At 39.5% G+C, this 23,156-nt stretch overlaps 1 protein-coding gene across 1 annotated transcript; it reads left to right on the top strand.

The window, feature by feature from the left end:
- Positions 1-4,345: 4,345 nt before the first annotated feature.
- LOC129765725 (chymotrypsin-2-like) lies at positions 4,346-20,304 on the top strand. The gene is made up of 4 exons (XM_055766145.1): positions 4,346-4,819; positions 4,881-5,176; positions 19,871-20,052; positions 20,144-20,304. The coding sequence occupies exons 1-4, from the start codon at positions 4,346-4,348 to the stop codon at positions 20,302-20,304; spliced, it is 1,113 nt and encodes a 370-aa protein (XP_055622120.1).
- Positions 20,305-23,156: the final 2,852 nt, after the last annotated feature.

Raw genomic sequence — 23,156 nt, 5'->3', positions numbered from 1 at the left:
CTAGCAGTGAAATCGGAAAGGGGAAAAGCATTCGCTTTGCAGTTCATCCGAAACATACACATATGAAAAGACACTCAGATTCTACACACGGGAGTTGTGTTGAAACTGACGTTCATACTCATAGAAACGAGGGGCTCAACAATACTAAAATCAGTGCAGCGCTACAAGTCTTGCAACGATTGGGGTACTTTCAATGCTTTCGCAGTTATTTACCCAAGATTTTCGTTTAGATCGTCTTAGTTCTCTATTATATTCGGTTAGGGCGCTCCTATATTGAGACCAATCCGAATTAATTTTAGCTCTGTTGAACAGCTTCCGCGCTGTTTTACGTAGCCGCTCGAGCCTTTTGTTCCACCATGGAACGTTTCTTGTCGAAGAAACTCTCTTAAGTGGACAATTACTGTTGTAGACAGAAGCTATCGTATCATTTAATTCTTTTGAAGTTGATTCGAGCTGTTGAATCGACCTTATTCTTGTGTTAAGAGTTTCTGACTCGAGTTCAAGTGAATATCGTTCCCAGTTGGTTTTTCTTGGATCACGATATTCTCTCTGTACTGTCAAGCCACCATCCCATTCGAAGATAATGTGTCTGTGATCAGACAAAGACGCCTCTTCCGAAACGTGCCAGTTGTGTATTTTCGAAGAAATTACCGGACTGCACAGTGTTAGGTCCAGGACTTCTTGTCTGATAGCGTTTATAAACGTTGGTTCATTGCCTATATTGGTAATGTCAATGTTGTTTGAAGAGAGAAATTCTAAAAGACAGTCACCTCGACTGTTTATGTCAGTACTACCCCACAAAGTGTGATGAGCATTGGCATCACTGCCGATGATGAAGTCTTTTTTGATTTCTCTGCAATAATTTACGAACGCCGCAACCTCTTGGGGAGGTGCCTCAGGTACGTCACCAGGGAAATAAGCCGACGCAATTATTATGTCGGATCTTCCCTTGGCGGTTGGTATCTCAACTCTGATCGCGACGATGTCCCTTTGAATGAACTCTGTTATAGGAAAGCATTTAATATTTGCTTTTATTAGAACAGCAGTTCTTGGGGAGTCATGCTTGTCGTCGTAGAATAGCTTGCATGAACCAGTATGAATACCAAGTATTCTTCCTTTGTGGACCCAAGGCTCTTGAATTAAAGCTAAATCCATAGCGTCTTCAATAAACCTCCTAGACAGCACGCTAGATGCTGCTTTAGCGTGATGGAGATTTATTTGCAGAACCTTAGTGTTCTGCGTTATTTTCGACCGCTCGTTTTGTTCATTTGGATGTGGATTATTCATAGAAGTCCCACGAGTCTCGCAGTAAAGAAGGTCCACTGCATCAGTGACCGGCTTAATGCAGCAAGGGCAGACGATACTGTGGAGGGAGCCCTGGTGCTCCACAGGCTCCGTTAACGGCAAGGTTTAAAACCCCCCCCCTACCATTCATCCCTCGGCACCGGTCGCTTCACACCTTGGTTTAGGGGTTTATCCATTACTTCCTTTCCATAATAACCATGGATAACAGCTATTACAACCATCCTCCTTTTCTGGGGCTTTGGACCCATTGCTCTGGTTTCTCAATAATTTCAGGTTCTTATTCGGACATGCTATTATTGAGATCCGTCATTCGCAGGCGGAGTTATGTAATTGATTACTAAGTCAACGTTAGTCCTACATCAACCTTGCGGTTATATTATAGGTATAACCCATCCATAGTTTTTTCGCTCCGTTGATGGTAACACTGCATTCCCAACTTCGGGACGATAATATTCGGCTACTCGTTCAGTCTGATCGGATGGTTTTTAGTGTCAAGATGTACAATGTTGTAGCATACGCATGAATCATCCGACTATCATTTATGACTTTATGACTTTGTTGGACTTTTACACCCATATAATTTTGGAACGAATCTTAAACACTATACAACGAAATCAGTTCATTTCCTAGTCATGTGCTTACTAAAATTATTCTGTTTCAATCGACATACTGATTAAGGCGGAACAATCAATGACTGTGAGTCATGTTGATTATTTTTCAATCATCATAGTAAAGCTGACGCATAATTGCAGCGCGCAAAACATACTTTACGACCATAAGCGAGCGTAATAAACTGACCCACTTTACGACCGTGCGCGTATACTCGATGAAACATAACAAGCGCGCGCCAAACAAACCAAACTTCTATGTTTATGTTTATGTTCATTTCTCTTACTAACTTAGAATAAGGAAACAAAAATGTAAGAATTTATAAAACTTTGTGAATTGAATAAACAGCAGGACAGTCGAGTTCGGAACGCAAAGGGAGCATGATGTTATTCCTGATGACCAAACCCTCAGGCGGAACGGATGCCCTTTTTGTCCGCCACTTGGCGACCGTGTATCATGATCCTGTATGATGCTTTTTTTTGTCCGCCACTATTTACAAGAACGTGTATTTTTAGTGAAATCGTATTACTCGAGTAACCGAAGCCTTAATGAAACTTTGTCCTCTTATGGTAAGAATCGAGAAAGAAAAATTTCTCGTCGTCGATTACTTCCTCTGGGGGTACGTGAAGGACCGTTGCTATGTTGATACGCCCAAAAATTTGGAGGAACTCAAAGAAGAAATAACTCGGATTTTCAACAGCATCGAAGTAGTAATGTTAGAGTTGTGCATGAAGAATTTTGTTCGCCGTTTAAAACGCGTTATCGAAAAAAGGGGTGGTCAAATGGGGTCCTAAAACAAGCTTTATTTTCGACTTTTTAAAAATAAAAATCGGTTCATTTTTGTAGAAGTTATTAAGATTTTTTGCGTGAGCGTTCAATCTGAAAGCCCCTGTTTCATTTGATTTTTCGGAGCTTTATTACAATTTTGACCCACACTAGGTAAAAGTCTAGGTAAAATTTGCATTGATTGCAAAAATTCGTAGCCTCGAATCCACTAATACTGCTAGGTATTCATGGATAAATTTCCATTGCATTTCAATATCTGAAAGTTATCATGAGTTTTAGGATAAAAATATGTTTCAAAATCGACAGTCATACCCAACTACGGGTATTGTGAACCCAGGTCACGGAAGAATGCTCCGTGCTTGTCGAAGAATTCTAGTACACATCTGAAAAACACCGTCCCAACATTTTTTCAAGTAAAGTCAAGTAAAGAGATTGTCCGCATCTTCGTCTTCTCCATCATCGATCGAAGAGTGCATCGTTTGCAGATATGATTGCAATTGCTTAACAGCTGCAATTATGTTGCTTTCGTTATCACAGATAACGTGTTCTGCTAGCATCTCCACGAACTTTGATTTCTGGATCTTCGCAGTGTGTCTTTGCATGACTTCCAGCATTCCTGTAAGATATTAGGATGGAGTAAGGATGTACTCAAATAGCCACTCATATATTCCTACCGACAGTACCGCATCTGTGGTTGATTGTTTAACATGACGTGATTTTTCAGTTTCAAAAAACTCAAATCTTCACGTCTGCGACAATAGTAAATGAAGCCCGATTGACTGAATTGGATTCGTTGCCACCATATGCTTTGCCTCGTATTCCAAAAAAATACTGAAGTCCCATAGTGTCGATTTATGACAAAAAAATATTTCCGAGATGACAGTAGATCTCAACGTTCCATGCAATTTTAAGACATTTGGCATCAAGATTTTTTTTCGAAAACCCCATTTTCATGTAACCCGTCAAATTAATTTTATTTTTTGCTTCAATTATAAAACAGTGTCAAAAACATCATCAAGCACGAAGGGGAAAGTTAAGTTTCAAATAAAAATGCCTCTGTGTTGAAAGTTCCGACAGAAATGTTATAGGGATCGAATTAAAGCTGGTTGCTAAGGTTAAATGGATTTGCTATTGACTTAGTTGGCAAAAAATAGTTTTATCGATTTTTTCATTCTTTCCCGATATTTTTGTGCGCTACATCTACACACACTAAGATAACAATATGTTCATAGAATATTCCAAAAACTGAAGATTTAAGCTTTAAAATGATGTATGTAACATTTTCCAAATAGAATGTTTCGAAAGCTTGTTTACGACTTTCAAAAGTAGTTAAAAAATCTGTATGGTGGGGTACGAATTCGAGTTTGAGTCACTGTATATCGCAATTCTTCGAAGGTCTTCATTAATGAGATTGAGAAGAACCTGAAACTGAGCTACTATACGTACTCCCCGTATCGTACGTACGTATAGAAATCGCTTTCCCGGTAATTATTATACCTTTTCGATAAAAATAAAAAATAAAATCGCTATCTTTTAATCCATCCACGTTATCACATATAACATTTGCTTCGATACCGATTTCAAGAGATAAAAACTAATTTCTCTGTGTAACAAATGCTGCCCACAGAGCATTATCACCTCAGCAATGCAACACACGACTATCCTGTTCGTTTTCGGCTTGTTTGCAACACGAGCCGCCATAATTCGTCATGAGTTCTCCGCGGGACAACATCGAATCTTTGGAGGCACAGACGCCGAGAAAGATCAGTTTCCGTACCAGGTATCGCTGCGTTCGCAACAGAACAGTCATTTCTGTGGTGGGTCAGTTTTGAACAGTCGCTGGATTCTCACCGCAGCGCACTGTACCGCTGGGAGATCCCTCAGGAGTACGATTGTATGGGTCGGAACGCGATATCTGAACCAAGGTGGCGAAAGTTATTCGTCGGAACGTTTCGTTCGTCATCCGGAGTACAACGCAACGAACCTAGCCAATGATGTATCGCTAATCCGAGTTACAACGACAATTATGTTCTCTCCATCAGTACAACCGGTTCAATTGGGAACAGAGTTCATTACCACCGCTCGAAACGCTCAAGTATCTGGGTGGGGATTGGCTTCGGTAAGAAGTGGATTAAAAGATTTATTTAAATAATATTGTACAATCATTTTCCAACGCACAGCTCCCTGGACTCCCGATACCGAACATCATGCGATGGATACAACTGGACATCATCACAGTGGACGAATGCCGTAGTCGTCACAATGCTCTTCACGTTGCTCGAGTCCATGACAACATCATTTGTACGCTGAGCCCAGAAGGTGTGGGAACATGTGCAGGCAATTCTGGTGGCCCCCTAAGCTACGGTGGCTCCCAGCATGGTATCGTTTCATGGGGAGTGGCTTGCGCTCGTGGGTTTCCCGACGTATACGCCCGTGTTTCGTCACATTTGAAGTGGATACTGGAGGAAGCTGCGAGGTAGAGTTTACGAATCGTTGAGCTGCCTCATTACTTGGCTGTTTTACAAAATGATTTGTACGATTATTGACAAATTTTAACAACCGAATTTACTTTGTGATCTTGATCTTTGGCCGTTTCGTTGGTTCAGGTCAATCACGGAGAGCAACTACGATTCGATGTCCATGCATATGTTTAAATACCAGACGGCAAGCTGAATTTTATAATCAATTTTCAATTCGCGGAACAAAACAAACGGACAAAATGCCAAAAAAAGATAAAGTTTCTGTTCCATCTCAACGATGCGACATTGAACTAATTGTAATCTGCGAGCGGTAAAACCAATTTTACATGTAACAATTTTTTTTGGAAGGGTTAAATCAACGCATGCTACTTAAAACATATAGGAATGATGTAGATAAATATGAGAATTGCCGTGATAAACTGTTGTTTTCTATGCATATAAAAATGGATTTCTGTCTGTCTGATTCTTATGGACTCGGAAACTACTGAACCGATCGACATGAAAATTGGTATGTAGGGGTTTTTGGGGTCGGGGAAGGTGCTTATGATAGTTCGAGACCCCTCCACCCTCTCAAAAGGGGGGGGGGGTGCACTGCCATACAAATGAAACACAAATTTATGCATAACTCGAGAATTAACCAAGCAAATGAAACCAAAGATACAAGAAACATTTTTAAGGTGGTTCAACACTACTCTCACTGCCATAGAAATGAAACACAAATTTCTGCATGACTCGAGAACTAATCAAGCAAATGGAGCCAAATTTAGGATGTGAGGATTTTTGTGTACGAGAAATGTTTCTATGATGGTATGACACCCTTTCCTCCTCTAGAAAGGAGAGGAAAATTCGATAAATTAATTTCACATGTGTTCTACATTTACATACTGACAAGCGTTGTTAGTTTATTTGACGTTTGCGGTAACGAAATCGATCTTCGTTCGAAAGTGGAAATGGATTTTAATGTGATAAAACGCACTCCTATATCGTCTTCTATCTATATAAATAAAAATGAATCGCCGAATGTGTCGATAAGGCAAAGCTGGAGAAAGGAATTGTCCGATTTAGGGTTGTCTTCATTCTATCATATTTTCTGTATCAAACATTTATTCCATGTAACGGAGAAATATGTTATTTGCAAGTGGATGAAAAATCTTGCACGAGAATTGTGTCTGAAAATAATCTGATATTATAATGTCGAGTTTGGTTTGAAATTTTATAGTAGAAACAAGTTTTAAAGGGTAGATTAGAAGATCAATCAATGAACCGTTCTGCGATTGGACCAATGAACGTACGCTTAGTAGGAAAACGTGGATGTGGTAACAAAAAATAAATTTTTGGGGCGGGAAGAAATTTACCGGGTCAACTAGAAGTGAATAAATATTTCCCCAGAATTATTCCACAATAACGAAATCGCGACACGCGTTAAAAAGTAATTGAAATGCCAAAGAAACAATGAATGAATCTCGTTTGTCAAACAATTTTTATAGAAATTTTCATACCTAATAATTTTTAGTTGATTTCTGAGGGTTTGTTTGATACTCAATAAAACAATAGAACATAAATAAAATCGATTAGGGACGTAACCGAAACTTCCACGATATAAGACTTCTTACACTATAACAGGAAGCAACACCTCAATATAGGAACATTGTAGCCATATTCTAGAAGAAAAATATTGATAATGTAAAAAGATATATAAAATCTGTACCATTTTAGTATATATATATATATATATATTTTTTTTTTTATCTGTATTATAGTGATTTTCAACTCATTTGGCTGGTTCGTCACTTTTACTTCCATTTTTGGAAGAATGTCGGGAGTGAGAATTGAACTCGTGACCTTTAGCGTGAGAGGCATGGATGTTACCACTACGCCAGATCGCCTCCACAAGTAGTATAATTTTAGGATTTTACCACTGAGAAAATACTCTCGATTAATAATATGTATATCAAACAAAGGACACTATTTGCATTTTTCTCAAAATGAATACATGTCTTCACATCTGGAATCCCTGTTCATATTTAAAAAATGACGAAGGGCATTCCACCCTCAGAAATAATACATATTGAAATATATAAATTTCATTTACAGTAATTGGCCTTGAATTGTCCGACTCTACTTACATAAGAGGACCTTTTACAATTCCATATGGTTGTAGGAACTTCCCTGGCGTGCAAGTTTAACTTGGGAACAAACTACACAATTTTCAGGAGAGCTTTCAAATATTTTTATGCGTGGTAATTCCCGTTTGATTCTACACATTTTGTCCATCTCTCTGGCGAATTATGGTTTTCATTGCATCCTTCACGGCGGTGTGCACCGTTGTGTTTTTTTGACGTAGGACTACGTGTTACATTAAGGGTGCCCAATCAGAAAACAGGTCACGTTTTTATGAAATAAAGTTAACGTTAATAACTATTTTTGCTGCGAACGGATTTTAACGATTTGCATAAAGTCGAATCGAATTTTTTTTAAGATTTGTTGTATATGCTATACATAACAATCCCATGGTTTAAATTGATGAAAATTGGAAGCATTCCCATTTTCCCATATATATGTTCTGTCCATTTGTGTGCTTTCCCGAACAGAGCTGTCAATATCGGACAACTTAAGCAGCCGCAATTATAGAAACAACGAAGGGGGATAGCGAAAAGAAAATATTTGCGAAGTAAACTCCACCCTTGCTTAGTAAGTGAGCTGTCGTTAGCGTATAAGTATTGCATCTCTTCTGAGGAAAATTCTCAGAATCTTTCTGTGCCCGAAACGACACAGGTCGCTTATTCTACTCGTTTTGTGTTTTATGTTTTCCCTCGAACTGTGAACGCTAGCGAATATTTTACTTGAAGTGCATCTGGCATTGCAATTAACAAAACCATCCGAGCCATGGCAAAGCAGGCGAAAAAAGAGAAGAGTGCAAATGATAATAGGTCGCTTCCAGCCATCAGTGTTTGGCTTTGAATTTGCTGCTTGTTTTCATTGCGCGAAACTTAGAACTTGTTCACTTCCTGTACATGTGAATAGCACACCTTCGATACTCTGAGTTACCATTCGTATTTGCGCTCGTGCTTTGTTGACGGTTTTGACCGAGAGGCGAGAAACGATTTTTCATAAACGGTCATCATCACGATGTTCAACTTTTATCGCTGAAACTGTGTGCATTTGTTAGACGCATGTTTGATGCTTGTTGAATGACGATGCACGGAAGATGCTTTCGTTAAATACTCAGTGCAATGCGTGCATTGATATAAAGAAACAAATTGCGACATATGACCATTTAGTATATTGTTCTCGTAAAGGCAAGAAAGAAACGTTGCTTCTCGAAATGATTTTACAAAACCACGCAAGCCATTAAACCTTTTGAGGGCCCCCGGAACTTTTTACTAAAGAGTTATTTATAAAATTTCGACGTATTCGCAAATAATATCCGAAATGATAAACCAACAAATTTCAAGAAAAAAAACAAAGATTGCGTAGTTCTACGCCCTAAGCGGTCGTGTCTCGGATACAACCCCTCGAATTTTTTTTCATCAGTGCGGAGTTTAAATTTATTATTTGTTGTCAGTAGCGATCTGTATTCACCGTTTCACCTGGTTTTGGTAGATCATGATACACCATACCACCCTGATTTCACCCCATACAGAGTATCGTCTTTCGGCCGAAACGATATGTGGATGAATGGATGAGCCGACCTCACTTGGTGGAAGTCATGATGTGACATTTCTTAAAACGATAAACGCATTTTGGTGGAAGTTTATGGTGACCATGCTTCAACTGAGCGAACGTGTCAGACGTGGTTTGCATGGTAAAAGTGGTATTTTTGACTTGGAAGACGAATAACGTTCCGGACCGCCAAAAAAGTTTGAAGATGAAGAATTGGAGACTTTACTTGACCAAGATCCGTCACAAACGCAACAAGAACTTGCAGATACACTTGGATTAGCTCAGCAAACCATATTCTATCGTTTAAAAGCAATGGAATGATCCGGAAGATAGGACATTGGGTGCCGTATGAATTGAAGCCACGAGACGTCGAACGCCGTTTTTTCACGTGCGAACAACTGCTCCAATGGTATAAAAGAAAGGGTTTTTTTCATCCAATCGTTACTGGCGATGAAAAGTGGGTCCATTACGACAATCCTAAACGTCGGGCAACGTTTGAGCCTGGCACCGAAGGAAAAACGGCCACAATACGAGCAAAGACACGAAAAAGTTATTTTGCAGCACGACAATGCTCGGCCGCATGTCGCGAAACCGGTCAAAACATACTTGGAATCGCTGAAATGGGAGAATTGGTGGTCCTATCCCACCGGCCGTATTCCCCAGACATTGCTCTGACCGATTACTACCTTTTTCGATCGATGCAACAAGACCTGGTTGACCAGCACTTCTCCAATTTTGATGAAGTCAAAAACTGGATCGATTCGTGGTTAGCCGGTTTGTTGGCCGATTATTTCCGTAAAGGGATCCGTGAATTGCCTGAAGGATGGGAAAAAGTTGTGACTAGCGATGAGCAATACTTTGAATATTAAGTCTGTAACCATTTTTCCAGAATAAAGCATTAAGTTTTGAAAAAAAAACGAACTCCTTACCGGTACTCCTATTACCTTCATTGCCACTCAGGCATTTTTAAATCATTTGGCATCGAAAAAAAATCGGTTCCCCATATTTCCTTTACTGCCCTTGGAAGATTTTCGAGGATCATAAAATCTAAACTTTGAGCGCTTTGAGCTTTGAGGCACCCCTAAATCATGTGCACCCCTGAATCAAATCATGTCTAAATCATGTCCGATTGAGCTGAAACTTTGCATAGGACATTTTTTGCGCTAATAAACAAAATGTACATGGTCGGTTTTTGAAATTCGATGAAATTTTTTTCCATACATCCATTGCCACCATACCACACCCATATGTTCCAGACAGAAGTAGTCCTACGTCAGTTTTAACTCAAAAACAATTTTTTTTAAATTAATTATGGTCAGAGCTTGACAATTTCGAAACAAGAAGAGGAAATTTTTCTTAGTTCTTCTTTTCTTGTCAGTCAGATTCATTTTCGATCGTGAGTATTCTGTACTCACACTGAAACATCGATTCTTCAATTTCGTTCTCTTCTATTGTTGTTTCCTTTGAATTTGAAAGCACATGCTTCCACTTAAAGATTGAAACTGTTCGAATTTATTATCATTTGAATGGGCTATATGTCACATGTCACAGTTTACGATGGAAAAGGATGATCGTTGCTTTAAATTGAATGTTTCATTCGATTTCATTTCTCCAAACTGTATTTTCTCGAATTGTCCACTGTTCCAAATCGAAATGAACCAACACACGTGTAAGAAAAACAGTTGTCAAAATTAACCGAACATTCAAAATAGTCGTACTTGTCAGCATAAGTAAAAGACATGAGTACCAACATAATGTCACAAAATAAAAATAGAATCGAATATACGTAACCCGCGTTAATTTCGAAAGTCGCGATACTTTTTGAACAGACTTCGTAGCAGCGACGTAGTGATTATAGACAGCGCCCCCGGCAAACTATGAAAATGGCGCCCAAAAAAAAATATATATATTCGAGTTTTCACTAACTTTGATTTTCTGATATTTTGAGAAAGCTGCTCACTCATACCATAATTCACTTTAATCACTTTATCCGTATTTAGAAGGTTAGGAAAATATCATTACCAGCTTCGCTTATTCGCTAGTCAAATCATTGCCTTGCGTGCTTTAACTGAAACAAAACGATCTTCGATTGCATTTGAATCAAGATCTGCTAGCGATTCATTTTTGATCGAAAAATTGCCAAGCCATTGAGTCGGTCTTGGTTCATTTCAGAACGCAGATAATTTTCAATAAATTTACTATTGCTGAAACTGTGTTCGCTAGATGCGCGGTCTGTGCCATTTTTACTTTAGTGTAAACCAGACTAGCAAACTCTTTCATTCCAGCACAAAAATTGCCGTTCAATAACACAGGCATTATTTAGAAGTTTGCGTTGTTACAATGCAGCTTAAGAAATAAAGTGTGTTCCAGTTAGAATTTGGTCGCTTATTTTTATTCAATTCAGCGCCCCTAGTTGTCACATCGAGAAACTATTGACAGCGTTTTGATCCGGGTGGTTTGTTTATCCAGTAGTACATAATTCGTCAAGATAGAAATATACACCCAAAAGTTATTGACGATGGAACGCGAAAGGCGAACAAAAATTCGGAAAAAAGATTATAAAATTCCTCAAATTTCCAAAATCGACTGTAAATTTGCCCGTAAGTTGATGATTTGGCAAGGGATCTGTAGTTGTGGAACGAAGACAATGGTTGTCATCACTGGGGGAACAATTACAAGGAGGAGTTTCTTCAGAACAGGATTTTCACATTCATTCTATCACACAATGGTCCAGTGAAGTTCTGGCCTGACTTGACAAGATGCCATCACAGCCGGGATGGCATCGAGTGTTATATTGATTATTGATAACAAACTTAACTTAATTGAAAAAACTATCAATCCACTAAATTGATCGGATTTTCGAGAAATATTGGACAATATCAAAGGCAAATTGAAGAAACGTGGCAGAACCATCGAAAAAATAATTCAAATGCACCACTTTTCCAAGAAGATAGCAAAAATAGTTACCAGCAGTACTGTGCAGAAAATGATGAGTGGTACCACACGAAAAGTTCGAAAATTCATCCGAACAGATGACGTATAATTTTCATGTTTTTTAACTTAAAGTTCATTCGCTATCCAACTCTTGACGAGTAAAGTTCAGTGTCGGTATTGTGCGTTGCCACTTTTGCTATTGTGCTATTGGTACGAGTGAATCGTGTACGAGTGAAGGTCATTGCTGTCCGCTTTCGACCTGACCTTTTGTTAAGTGGAACGAAGGAACAAAGGAAGCAGCGTTCTTGCAGCGAGCCGGATTGCGGCTGTTGAACTGATTCGGCATAACGGGATCGCCATCGCGTGACTGTCGCAAACGGGATTCATCATCACGTGGCTGGGAGGCGATCTGGAGTAGTGGTAACATCCATGCCTCTCACGCTAAAGGTCACGAGTTCAATTCTCACTCCCGACATTCTTCCAAAAATGGAAGTAAAAAGTGACGAACCAGCCAAATGAGTTGAAAATCACTATAATACAGATAAAAAAAAAAAAATCATCACGTGGCTGCGTAAGCTATTCTTGCGCTATTGTGTTGTCTCCGTAGCGCGTAGCCTCTGTCTCTCCCTGATTAGGGCAGTAGAGCGCATTATTGGAACAACTTATATATTAAGGTACACATATTTATTATTAATATTATTATTCAATTCATTTGTTCATTGTTTGATATTATTATCATAATTTTTTTTTTGCTATTTTTTTTTTAAGATTATTGTTAAAATCAATAATAATTTAGAAATAAGACAGAAATTTTTGTAAAATGGAGAATAGTGGAGGATCTCCACAGATGGAGATCTCCGATAATGAATCTCATACAAGATCTGGGAAAAAACATAAACGAGTCCCTCATAAGGAAGATAATTCTTCTGGGGACGAATCCGCTCATCCTACCAAGCCCCCCTCTAAGAAAATTGCAAGCCTCCCTTCTCAACCCACTGTTACTTCCACTCCCCCTCTCCCATCATCGATTTCGCTTCCCCCTTCTGATGCTTCCGATCCAACCCAATCCTCGTCCTCGTCCTCATCCTCATCCTCGTCCTCGTCCTCATCCTCGTCCTCGTCCTCGTCCTCGTCCTCGTCCTCGTCTTCCCCCTCTGTTGTCTCCGCTCCACGTGTCAGAGTTTATCCAGAAGATGCACCTGGAACTGGCCCGTGGGTTGTTTTCCTCCGGCCAAAACCGAAAGGAAAAAACCTTAACGTGATTCAGATCATGAAAGATCTGGCCAGATACACTTCTGTATCTGAAATTCGCAGGGTTAGACCAAACAAATTGCGAGTTGTCGTGAATGAACGGAAACACGCAAACGAGATTGTTGCTGATCAACATTTCACTCTCGAATATCGAACATTTATACCCTCCCATATCGTAGAAATTGAGGGGGTGATAACTGAAACGGGTCTGACGAGCGAACAAATAAAAGCAGAAGGAAAAGGCAAGTTCAAGAAGCTCCCCTCAATGGAAGTGAAAATCTTGGACTGTCACCAACTCGGGAAACTTTCCCATGATGGGGACCAAACTAAATTTACGCCGTCCGACTCGTTTCGAGTCACCTTTGCTGGTGCCGCCCTCCCTGACTACGTTATGGTGGACAAATTGAGACTACCTGTGCGACTCTTCGTGCCAAAGCCCATGACTTGCAACAAATGCAAGTCAGTTGGTCACACTTCGGATTATTGTGCCAACAAGGAGCGCTGTGCCACTTGCGGAGAGCAACATGAGGGGAAATCCTGCAGTGCGACTGAGCATAAATGTCCATATTGCGGGGGATCCCCACACGAGCTCTCAGTTTGTGAAAATTACAAGAGTCGCTGGGAGAAACAGAAGCGCTCTTTGAAAGAACGCTCGAAACGCACTTTTGCGGATATTTTAAAGGGCGCTTCTCCACTGGCCCAACAACAACAACCAATCAACACACAAAATGTCTTCGCCACGTTGCTCGTTGACGAAATAGAAGCGGACACAGCTAACGGGGGCACACCGTTCATTTTCCAAGGGAATCCCCGGCGCAAAAATGTGACCACTCCCAAAGTTCAAGGACAAGCCCCTCCGGTGATAGCCCCTGTTAGCATGCCTAAAAAATCGAGTGCAGCGGACAAGCAAAATCAGGTTCCTCCTGGTTTCCGTGGGAATAATTCACCTTCGAATGGCCCAGCACTCGAGGGGACATCAAAAACCCCAACTGTCCCTGTTATTCCGTCCAGTTCAACTTCCCAATCGGGATTTATAAAGTTGTCTGACCTTTTGGACCAAATCTTCAAGTGTTTTAATGTTTCCGACTCCATCAGAACCCTTGTCATCTCAATGCTTCCAGTATTAAAGACAATTTTGCAACAATTGATGCAAACATGGCCCCTCCTTGCAATGATTATCTCTCTTGATGTCTAATTCAAATAGAGAGGTCGGAGATATCACTGTTTTACAGTGGAATTGTCGTAGTCTTATCCCTAAATTGGATACATTCAAAATTTTAATTCATAACTACAATTGTGATGTTTTTGCTCTGTCCGAAACTTGGCTTTCTTCGCGAGATGATATCTCTTTCCACGATTTTAATATTATACGCTTGGACCGTGATGATAGATACGGAGGGGTGCTTTTGGGGATCAATAAGTGCCACTCATTTTTTAGAATTGACCTTCCACCTATTGGAGGGATCGAAGCTGTTGCTTGTCATGCAAACATCAGAGGCAAAGACCTCTGTATTGTCAGCTTGTATTGGCCTCCGAGAGCTGCGGTTAGCCGCAAACAACTTGATGACATGTGCTCACTCCTTCCTGAGCCACGATTGATCTTGGGAGACGTCAACTCTCACGGAACTGCCTGGGGGGAACAGTACGACGACAATCGTTCATTGTTGATATATGACCTTTGTAACAGCTTCAATATGACCGTTTTGAACACTGGGGAAACAACACGTGTACCTAAACCTCCTGCTAACCCAAGTGCTCTTGACCTTTCGCTTTGCTCGAATTCACTATCGTTAGATTGCAAGTGGAATGTAATCCAGAACCCCAACGGTAGTGATCACTTGCCAATCAAAATTTCCATCACCATTGGGTTGAATTCTTCTGAGTCTATAAACATGGCATATGACCTCACAAGACACATTGACTGGAAAAAATATGCGGACGCGATTTCTCTAGCCATCAATTCCAGAGATGGTTTACCTTCATTGGAGGAGTATAACTTCCTTTCTCGTTTGATCTATGACAGCGCGGTTCGCGCTCAAACGAAACCCATCCCAGGTTCCACTATTCGTCGAAGGCCTCCCAATCTATGGTGGGATAGCCAATGTTCCAAGCTTTATGTAGAAAAATCGAATGCATTTAAAGCTTTTCGGAAACGTGGAACCCCTGAAAATTTTCAAACGTATTTAGCCCTTGAAGATCAATTTAAAAACTTAATCAAAGGGAAAAAGCGTGCTTATTGGCGAAATTTCGTGGGAGGTTTGTCACGAGAAACGTCAATGAAAAAATTATGGAAAGTGGCTCGAAACATGAGAAATCGCTCTTCAACGAATGAAAGCGAAGAATATTCACATCGATGGATTTTTAATTTTGCACGGAAGGTTTGTCCTGATTCCGCTCCTGTGCAAAAAATTGTTCGAGATATACCACAAGATAGGTGCGATCTTGATTCCGAGTTTTCGATGGTAGAATTCTCTCTTGCTCTGCTCTCATGTAACAATTCTGCTCCGGGATCGGATAGAATTAAGTTCAACTTGCTGAAAAACCTCCCTGATGTGGCGAAACATCGCTTGTTGAATTTATTCAATCGGTTTCTGGAGAATAATATTGTTCCAGATGATTGGAGACAAGTACGAGTTATAGCTATTCAAAAACCCGGAAAACCCGCGTCCGACTTCAATTCGTACCGCCCAATAGCAATGCTGTCTTGTATACGGAAATTGTTGGAGAAAATGATCTTGTTTCGCCTTGATCGATGGGTTGAAACGAATGGCCTACTCTCAGATACACAATATGGGTTCCGCAGGGGCAAGGGGACGAATGATGGTCGTGCGTTGCTTTCTTCAGAAATTCAAATGGCTTACGCCGAAAAAAAACAAATGGCTTCAGTATTGTTGGACATAAAGGGGGCCTTCGATTCTGTTTCAATAGAGGTTTTGTCGGACAAATTACACTCTCGGGGTCTGCCACCTCTATTGAATAATATGTTATAAAACTTGCTTTGTGAGAAACATTTGAACTTTTCTCACGGAGATTCGGCAGTAAGTCGGGTCTCTTACATGGGCCTCCCCCAGGGCTCATGTTTAAGCCCCCTTTTGTACAACTTCTATGTAAGCGACATCGACAATTGCCTTACACAAAATTGCAGCCTAAGACAACTTGCAGATGATGGAGTGGTGTCTGTCGTAGGACCAAACGAATCCGACCTGCAAGGACCCTTACAAGATACTTTGAACAATTTTTCAACCTGGGCCATTGGGCTAGGGATCGAATTCTCCACGGAGAAAACAGAGATGGTGGTTTTTTCTAGGAAGCATAGACCAGCAAAACCAAAGCTTCAACTTTTGGGTAAACCGATCACTCATGCTATGTCATTCAAGTATCTTGGGGTCTGGTTCGACTCCAAATGTACTTGGGGGGCCCATATTAGGTATCAGAGTAACAAATGCCAACAAAGAATAAACTTTCTCCGTACAATTACCGGCACCTGGTGGGGAGCCCATCCCGAAGATCTTATAATGTTGTATCGAACAACTATTCTCTCAGTGATGGAGTATGGCAGTTTCTGTTTTCAATCAGCTGCCGAAACACACCTCATTAAACTCGAGCGAATTCAGTATCTTTGTCTCCGTATCGCGTTGGGATGTATGCCCTCAACGCATACCATGAGTCTCGAGGTTTTAGCAGGCCTACTCCCACTAAAAGATCGCTTCAATTTATTATCTCTTCGGTTCTTCATCCGGTGTAAGGTCATGAACCCATTGGTGATCGGAAATTTTGAGCAGCTGATCGAGCTAAATTTTCACTCCGGATTCATGAGTTCATATCATGAATTCATCTCCATGCAGGTTGATCCTTCTTCGTATATTCCCAACCGTGTTTGTTTCCCTGTGCATTTTGATCTGTCCATGAAGCAAGATATCCATGGATATTCAGATTACCAACGATCGAGGATCGCTCCAACGATCTTCGATGAAAAGTATGGGGGTATCAATTGTGATAATATGTACTTTACTGATGGGTCCACTATAAACGAGTCCACAGGATTTGGAGTGTTCAACGAATTTTTTAGCACCTCACACAGTCTTCAGAATCCTTGCTCAGTGTATATTGTTGAATTGGCAGCAATTCATTGGGCGCTGGACAGCGTCGCCTCACGACCTGTTGAACACTATTACATTGTAACGGATAGTCTTAGCTCTGTCGAAGCTATCCGTTCAGTGAGGCCGGAAAAGCACTCGCCGTACTTCCTTGAGAGAATACGAGAAATTTTGAGTGCTTTATCCAGACGCTGTTATGTCATTACCTTATCTGGGTCCCTTCACATTGCTCCATTCCGGGTAATGAGAGGGCTGACTCATTAGCAAAGGTAGGTGCAATTGAAGGCGATATTTATCAGCGTCAAATCGCCTTCAATGAATTTTATTCTTTAGTCCGCAAAAATACCATCGCTAACTGGCAACGCAAGTGGAATGAAGATGAATTGGGCCGGTGGTTTCACTCGATTATCCCTAAGGTTAGCCTCAAACCGTGGTTCAAAAGTCTGGACTTGAGTCGGGACTTTATTCGCACCTTCTCCCGACTCATGTCCAATCACTGTTCGTTAGATACACTACTCTTCCGTTTCAATCTTGCCAGCAGCAATCTCTGCGTTTGTGGCCAAGGTTATCACGACATCGAGCACATTGTTTGGTCGTGCGAGGTGTATCTGGTCGCCAGATCGAATTTAAAAAACTCCCTTCGGGCCCGAGGAAGACAGCCCAATGTGCCGGTGAGAGATGTGTTGGCTCGGTTAGACCTTGATTACATGTCCCATATATATGTTTTCCTTAAAGCTATAGATCTTCGTGTGTGATTGCCCCTACATCCTTATACCCTCCTTTCCTTCCTTTGCGGGTAATTCGTCCCCTTGCTATAAATAGTAGAATAAGTTGAAATGTAAATACACTATAGATATACGAATAGATTTATAAATTGAGTGAGTTAGCACCAGACGTAGCGATAAAATTATGCGAGTCGATATAAACAACGATTTTGCTAGCGGACGATCGGTCAGCATAAATACCATCCGATCCCGAGAATGCGCACTTAGCGAAGATAGCGGTTTATAAACATCAGCCACCCAGCGAGCGAGGTTTCATCTTAGCATAAGAACGAACTTGTATTTAGTCTTAAGTGATCTCGAAATAAAAGAGGAGCATAGCTCCTAAAATATATTTTTTTCCCTTAATCAGGAAAGAAATTTGTAACTGGCGCCCGAATAGGGACCAGTGAAGTGTAAGTAGGAAATTGAAAGTGATTCACAACGTTAAAGTATAGTGAACATTTCAAACAATCCGAAACCCAATTCGACCGCATCAACGCAGACGTGTAGCAGAGTGCCCGAGTCACCGCAGCGCCGGACAAAAGGGAAATCCACCACTACACTGGAACGATTGGAAACACTTTGCTGGTAGAGAAGTAATAGGATTTATCAACTGGACACGCGTTCTCGAGCCGACGACATCCTTCGCGTTAGAGCCACAAGGAGCGGACGGAAGTAATCCCGCAATTGTTGGGCGTTCCCCAATGATGTCCAGATTTATTCTGTAAGTATACCGTATCAACAAGTTTTAACAAAGTGAAAAGTAACAAATCAAAGTGAATAAAATAATAAAAAAATAATAAAGTGTATCAATAAGTATCAAAAATCCACTACAAAATATCACAAAAAGAAGTGTAAAAAAGTTTTAATTTACGAATTGTACTATACTATAAAGCTAAACAGTGTGAATGAAACCAAACATTCTTTCTTTGGAGTGCGTGAGATTAATTGAACGTTTGTTGCGTTGCTTTGTATGCGATTAGGAGTGTGAAAAACCGAGAATTTAGGTTTATAAAGTGTGATTGAATGATAATCTGATTGATAGATTTCTGACAGAATTCTTTAGAGTGCGTGCGAGTCATTGATTGATTTAATTTTAAGTTGTGAATGTGAGTGTGAGAAAATAATTAAATAAAATGGCTGAACAGATCCAACATCTGATCAACCGTGTGGCTGCTTTAGAATTAGCAATCACACCCGTTGCAGAGGATTTTTCTGATCCTCCGCTGTATCTCACAAATGCTGATGGATCTGCAGTTAGCCCAGATTCCATCGAAGATATACCTGACTTGGTGAAAGGATTACCAAATTTTTCTGGTGATCCCAACGAACTTGGTTTTTTCATTCAAGATGCAGAAGCTATTGTGCAGCTCTACTCTCCGAATGCTAGAAGTTCAATTGACGAAAAAAACAAGTTTCACGTAGTGTGTAAATCAATTAGGCGTAAAATAAAAGGTGAGGCGAACGATGCTCTTGTTGCATCTAACGTTCACATCAATTGGAACATGATTAAAAAAACACTCATTACGTACTACGGTGAAAAACGTGATTTGGAAACTTTGGACTATCAGTTAATGAATAGTCTCCAAAACGGAAAATCTCTCGAAAACTATTATGATCATGTTAATAAAATCCTTTCATTAATTGCAAATTCTATTAGAACAGATTCAAGATTTTCACATCCTAAGGCTATGATTTATACTTACAACAGAAAAGCCATTGATGCATTTATCCGTGGTTTGGATGGTGATGTAGGCAGATTTCTAAAAAATTACGAGCCAGATTCGTTGGCTCATGCTTATTCCTACTGCATTACATTTCAGAATATTGAATACAGAAAGAATATTACAGGTAACAAAATTCCGGATCCAACTAATAGACCAAGGAATCTTATTCCTAGTCTACCACCCAAACCGGCCCCCCGTTTACTTCCACAGATGAATAAAAATTTACCATATAATAACTATAATCAAAATTTTAGGAACCAATATTATCAGAAGCCACCAGTTCCTCCGAGGAATCCAATAGCAATTCGCAATGGTCCTGCGTATCAAGAAAGAAATCATCCACAACCTCTACCAAGAAATCCATTCCAGCAACAAAATCGACCGGAACCGATGGATGTTGTCCATCCGTCCGGAACCGTCCATTCAAACAAGGCAGGTAAATTATGGCAACAGGCCCTTAAACTCTCATCAACACGCTGTCAAACGACCAAGATTGTTTAACATTAATCATAATCCTCCACCCGAAGATGAGAAACAAGACGATGTCACCGAAGAATATGAAGAAGAAATTTTGGATGGTGTATCCAATGATTCTTCTTACGAGAGATACATCAGAGAATATGACCAACATAATGACGAGGACACAGCTTTTAATGAAGACAATGCAGAGTTTAATTTTTTAGGTTAAATTCTACATTGCCGTACTTTTCATACTACGGCAATCCACTGAAACCAATCAAAGTATTAGTTGACACTGGGTCGAATAAAAATTATATTCACCCGAAATACACAAAAAAATTTCACAAATTGAAAAAACCATTTAGCGTTTCATCAGTAGGAGGTAACATCACAATTGACAGATTTTCACGCGGTACATTTTTTTGGCCTTACAGCAATATTGATGTACGTTTTTATCATATGAAAGAATTGAAGACATTTGACGCCGTTATAGGCCATGACACGTTGAAACAACTTAAAGCTGTTATTGATACCTCCGCAGAAAAAATAATTTTTCCAAAAGGTTTTACTATTTCGTTATTACAGCATACATTTACACAAGTTAACAAAATTCATGTTCGAGATAATCACTTGGAAACTGACCAAAAATCAAAATTATGGACCTTGTTGAACAAATATCAGGATATTTTTCAGCCTCCGGACAAAAAACTTCCCTTTACAACTAAAATTGAAGCGAAAATTAGAACAACTGACGAAAACCCTATTTATTCTAAGTCCTACCCTTACCCACAAGCATTGAAAAATGAAGTTAACAAAGAAATAGATAAATTACTTAAAGATGGTATTATAAGACCATCCAAATCTCCATACAACTCACCCGTATGGATTGTTCCAAAGAAGCTTGACGCTTCTGGTGAAAAAAATATAGAATTGTGATAGATTACCGTAAGCTGAATTCAAAGACAATTAGCGATAGGTATCCTATTCCCGATACTTCGGTTGTTTTGGCAAATTTGGGTCACAATGCCTATTTTACAACTTTAGACCTAGCGTCTGGTTTCCACCAGATTCTAATGTCAAAGAATGATATTGAAAAAACTGCATTTTCAATAAACAATGGGAAATACGAGTTTATTCGTTTACCATTTGGTTTAAAAAATGCTCCCAGCATTTTCCAAAGGGTAATGGATGATGTTCTACGTGAACATATTGGCAAAATTTGCTATGTTTACATTGACGAGACGAGAGATCTTTGGAAAAACTCTTGAAGAGCATTTAGGTAATTTGAAAATCATATTGGATGTTTTGCGCAATGCTAATTTTAAAATTAACCCAGATAAATCTGAATTTCTGAAAACCGAAGTGGAATTTTTAGGATTCATTATTTCAAAGAATGGTCTAAAACCGAATATGAAAAAGGTAGAGTGCATTCAGAATTATCCACAGCCCAAGAATTTGAGAGATCTTCGTGCATTCTTAGGTCTCTCTGGGTATTACAGACGTTTTGTTAAGAATTATGCAAAAACTGCAAAACCCTTAACAAAATTCTTAAGAGGGGAAGATGGCCATCGCCAGATTCCTAAAACGCAATCTAAAAATTTCCCAATTAAATTCGATTTAAAGTTTGAAGAAGCCATAAAAGCATTTCAAACTTTAAAAGACGTTCTTTCTTCTGAAGATGTCTTAGCATTTCCCGACTTCGAAAAACCCTTCATTCTTACAACTGACGCATCCAATATAGCGTTAGGTGCAGTACTTTCTCAACAATTCCCAGAAGGGGAAAAGCCAATTACTTTCATATCACGTACTTTATCAAAATCGGAAGAAAATTATGCGACCAATGAAAAGGAACTCTTAGCAGTCGTATGGGCGTTGAGTACCCTGCGCAACTTCATTTATGGCTCTAAGATAAAAATTTACACGGATCACTTACCTTTAACCTTCACCCTATCCCCCAAAAATAACAACGCTAAGCTGAAACGTTGGAAGGCCTTTATCGAAGAACACGATCATGAAATGCTGTACAAGCCTGGCAAATCCAACATTGTAGCCGACGCGCTTTCCCGTATTCAAATTTACTCCCTTACTCCTACCCAACATTCATCTGATGATGATGATTCATCCTACATTCCGAGTACAGAAGCTCCAATCAATGTTTTTAAGAATCAGTTAATTTTCAAAATTGGAAATACTCCCTCATATGAATTAATTATACCATTTGAAAAATACAAAAGACATAAATTCACAGAACCTCAATTTTCAAAGGAGTTTTTAACTAGGAAACTACAACAATTTTTAATCCCTGGCATTCTCAATGGGATATTGACAGATGAACTAGTTATGGCTATTATCCAAGAGATTTATAAAGAACATTACAATCCAAAACTAGTTAGAGCTAGATTTTCACAAATTCAAGTTGAAGATTTAAATGACGAAGAAGATCAATTAGAAAAAGTTATAAAAATTCATGAATTTGCTCATAGGAATGCGAATGAAAATTCATCACAAATGATAAAAAAATATTATTTCCCTGGAATGAAGAAAATGATAAGGCAATATGTTTCGACATGTGAAATTTGCAAAACCGAGAAATATGCCAGAAATCCTCAAAAATTTATACCCGTCAAAACTCCTGTACCAACATATCCCGCTGAAATAGTTCATATCGACATATTTATGTACAACCAAAACTTCTTGTTTATATCATCATTAGACAAATTTTCCAAATTCCTCAAAATAAGACCTATAAAATCAAAATCTATAGTTAATGTAAAAGAGGTTCTAATGCAATTGATATATGACTGGGACGTTCCAGCTAATATAGTAATTGACAACGAAAGTGCGTTTGTGTCTAATACAATAGAACAACAAATTAAAAATCTCGGAATTACAATTTTCAAGACACCTGTCCACAGGTCTGAAACGAATGGTCAGGTTGAACGCTGCCATTCGACAATTAGAGAAATTGCAAGATGCATACGACATGAACATACAGATATTTCAATCAATGATTTAATGCAACTGACCGCACATAGGTATAATAATTCAGTTCATTCAGTAATAGAAGACACACCTCGAAAT

This window comes from Toxorhynchites rutilus, chromosome 2 (assembly GCF_029784135.1).
Source record: "Toxorhynchites rutilus septentrionalis strain SRP chromosome 2, ASM2978413v1, whole genome shotgun sequence".
Taxonomy (NCBI): domain Eukaryota; kingdom Metazoa; phylum Arthropoda; class Insecta; order Diptera; family Culicidae; genus Toxorhynchites; species Toxorhynchites rutilus.
Note: the sequence above shows the minus strand (reverse complement) of the source record. Positions and strands in the feature narration are given on the sequence as shown.

Coding starts and splice junctions, on each gene's coding strand:
- LOC129765725 (XM_055766145.1), top strand. CDS start 4,346: ATGCAACACACGACTATCCTGTTCGTTTTCGGCTTGTTTGCAACACGA. Junction 5,177..19,870: donor ATACTGGAGGAAGCTGCGAG/GTAGAGTTTACG, acceptor TCAAAATTTTAG/GAACCAATATTATCAGAAGC. Junction 20,053..20,143: donor CGTCCATTCAAACAAGGCAG/GTAAATTATGGC, acceptor CTCCACCCGAAG/ATGAGAAACAAGACGATGTC.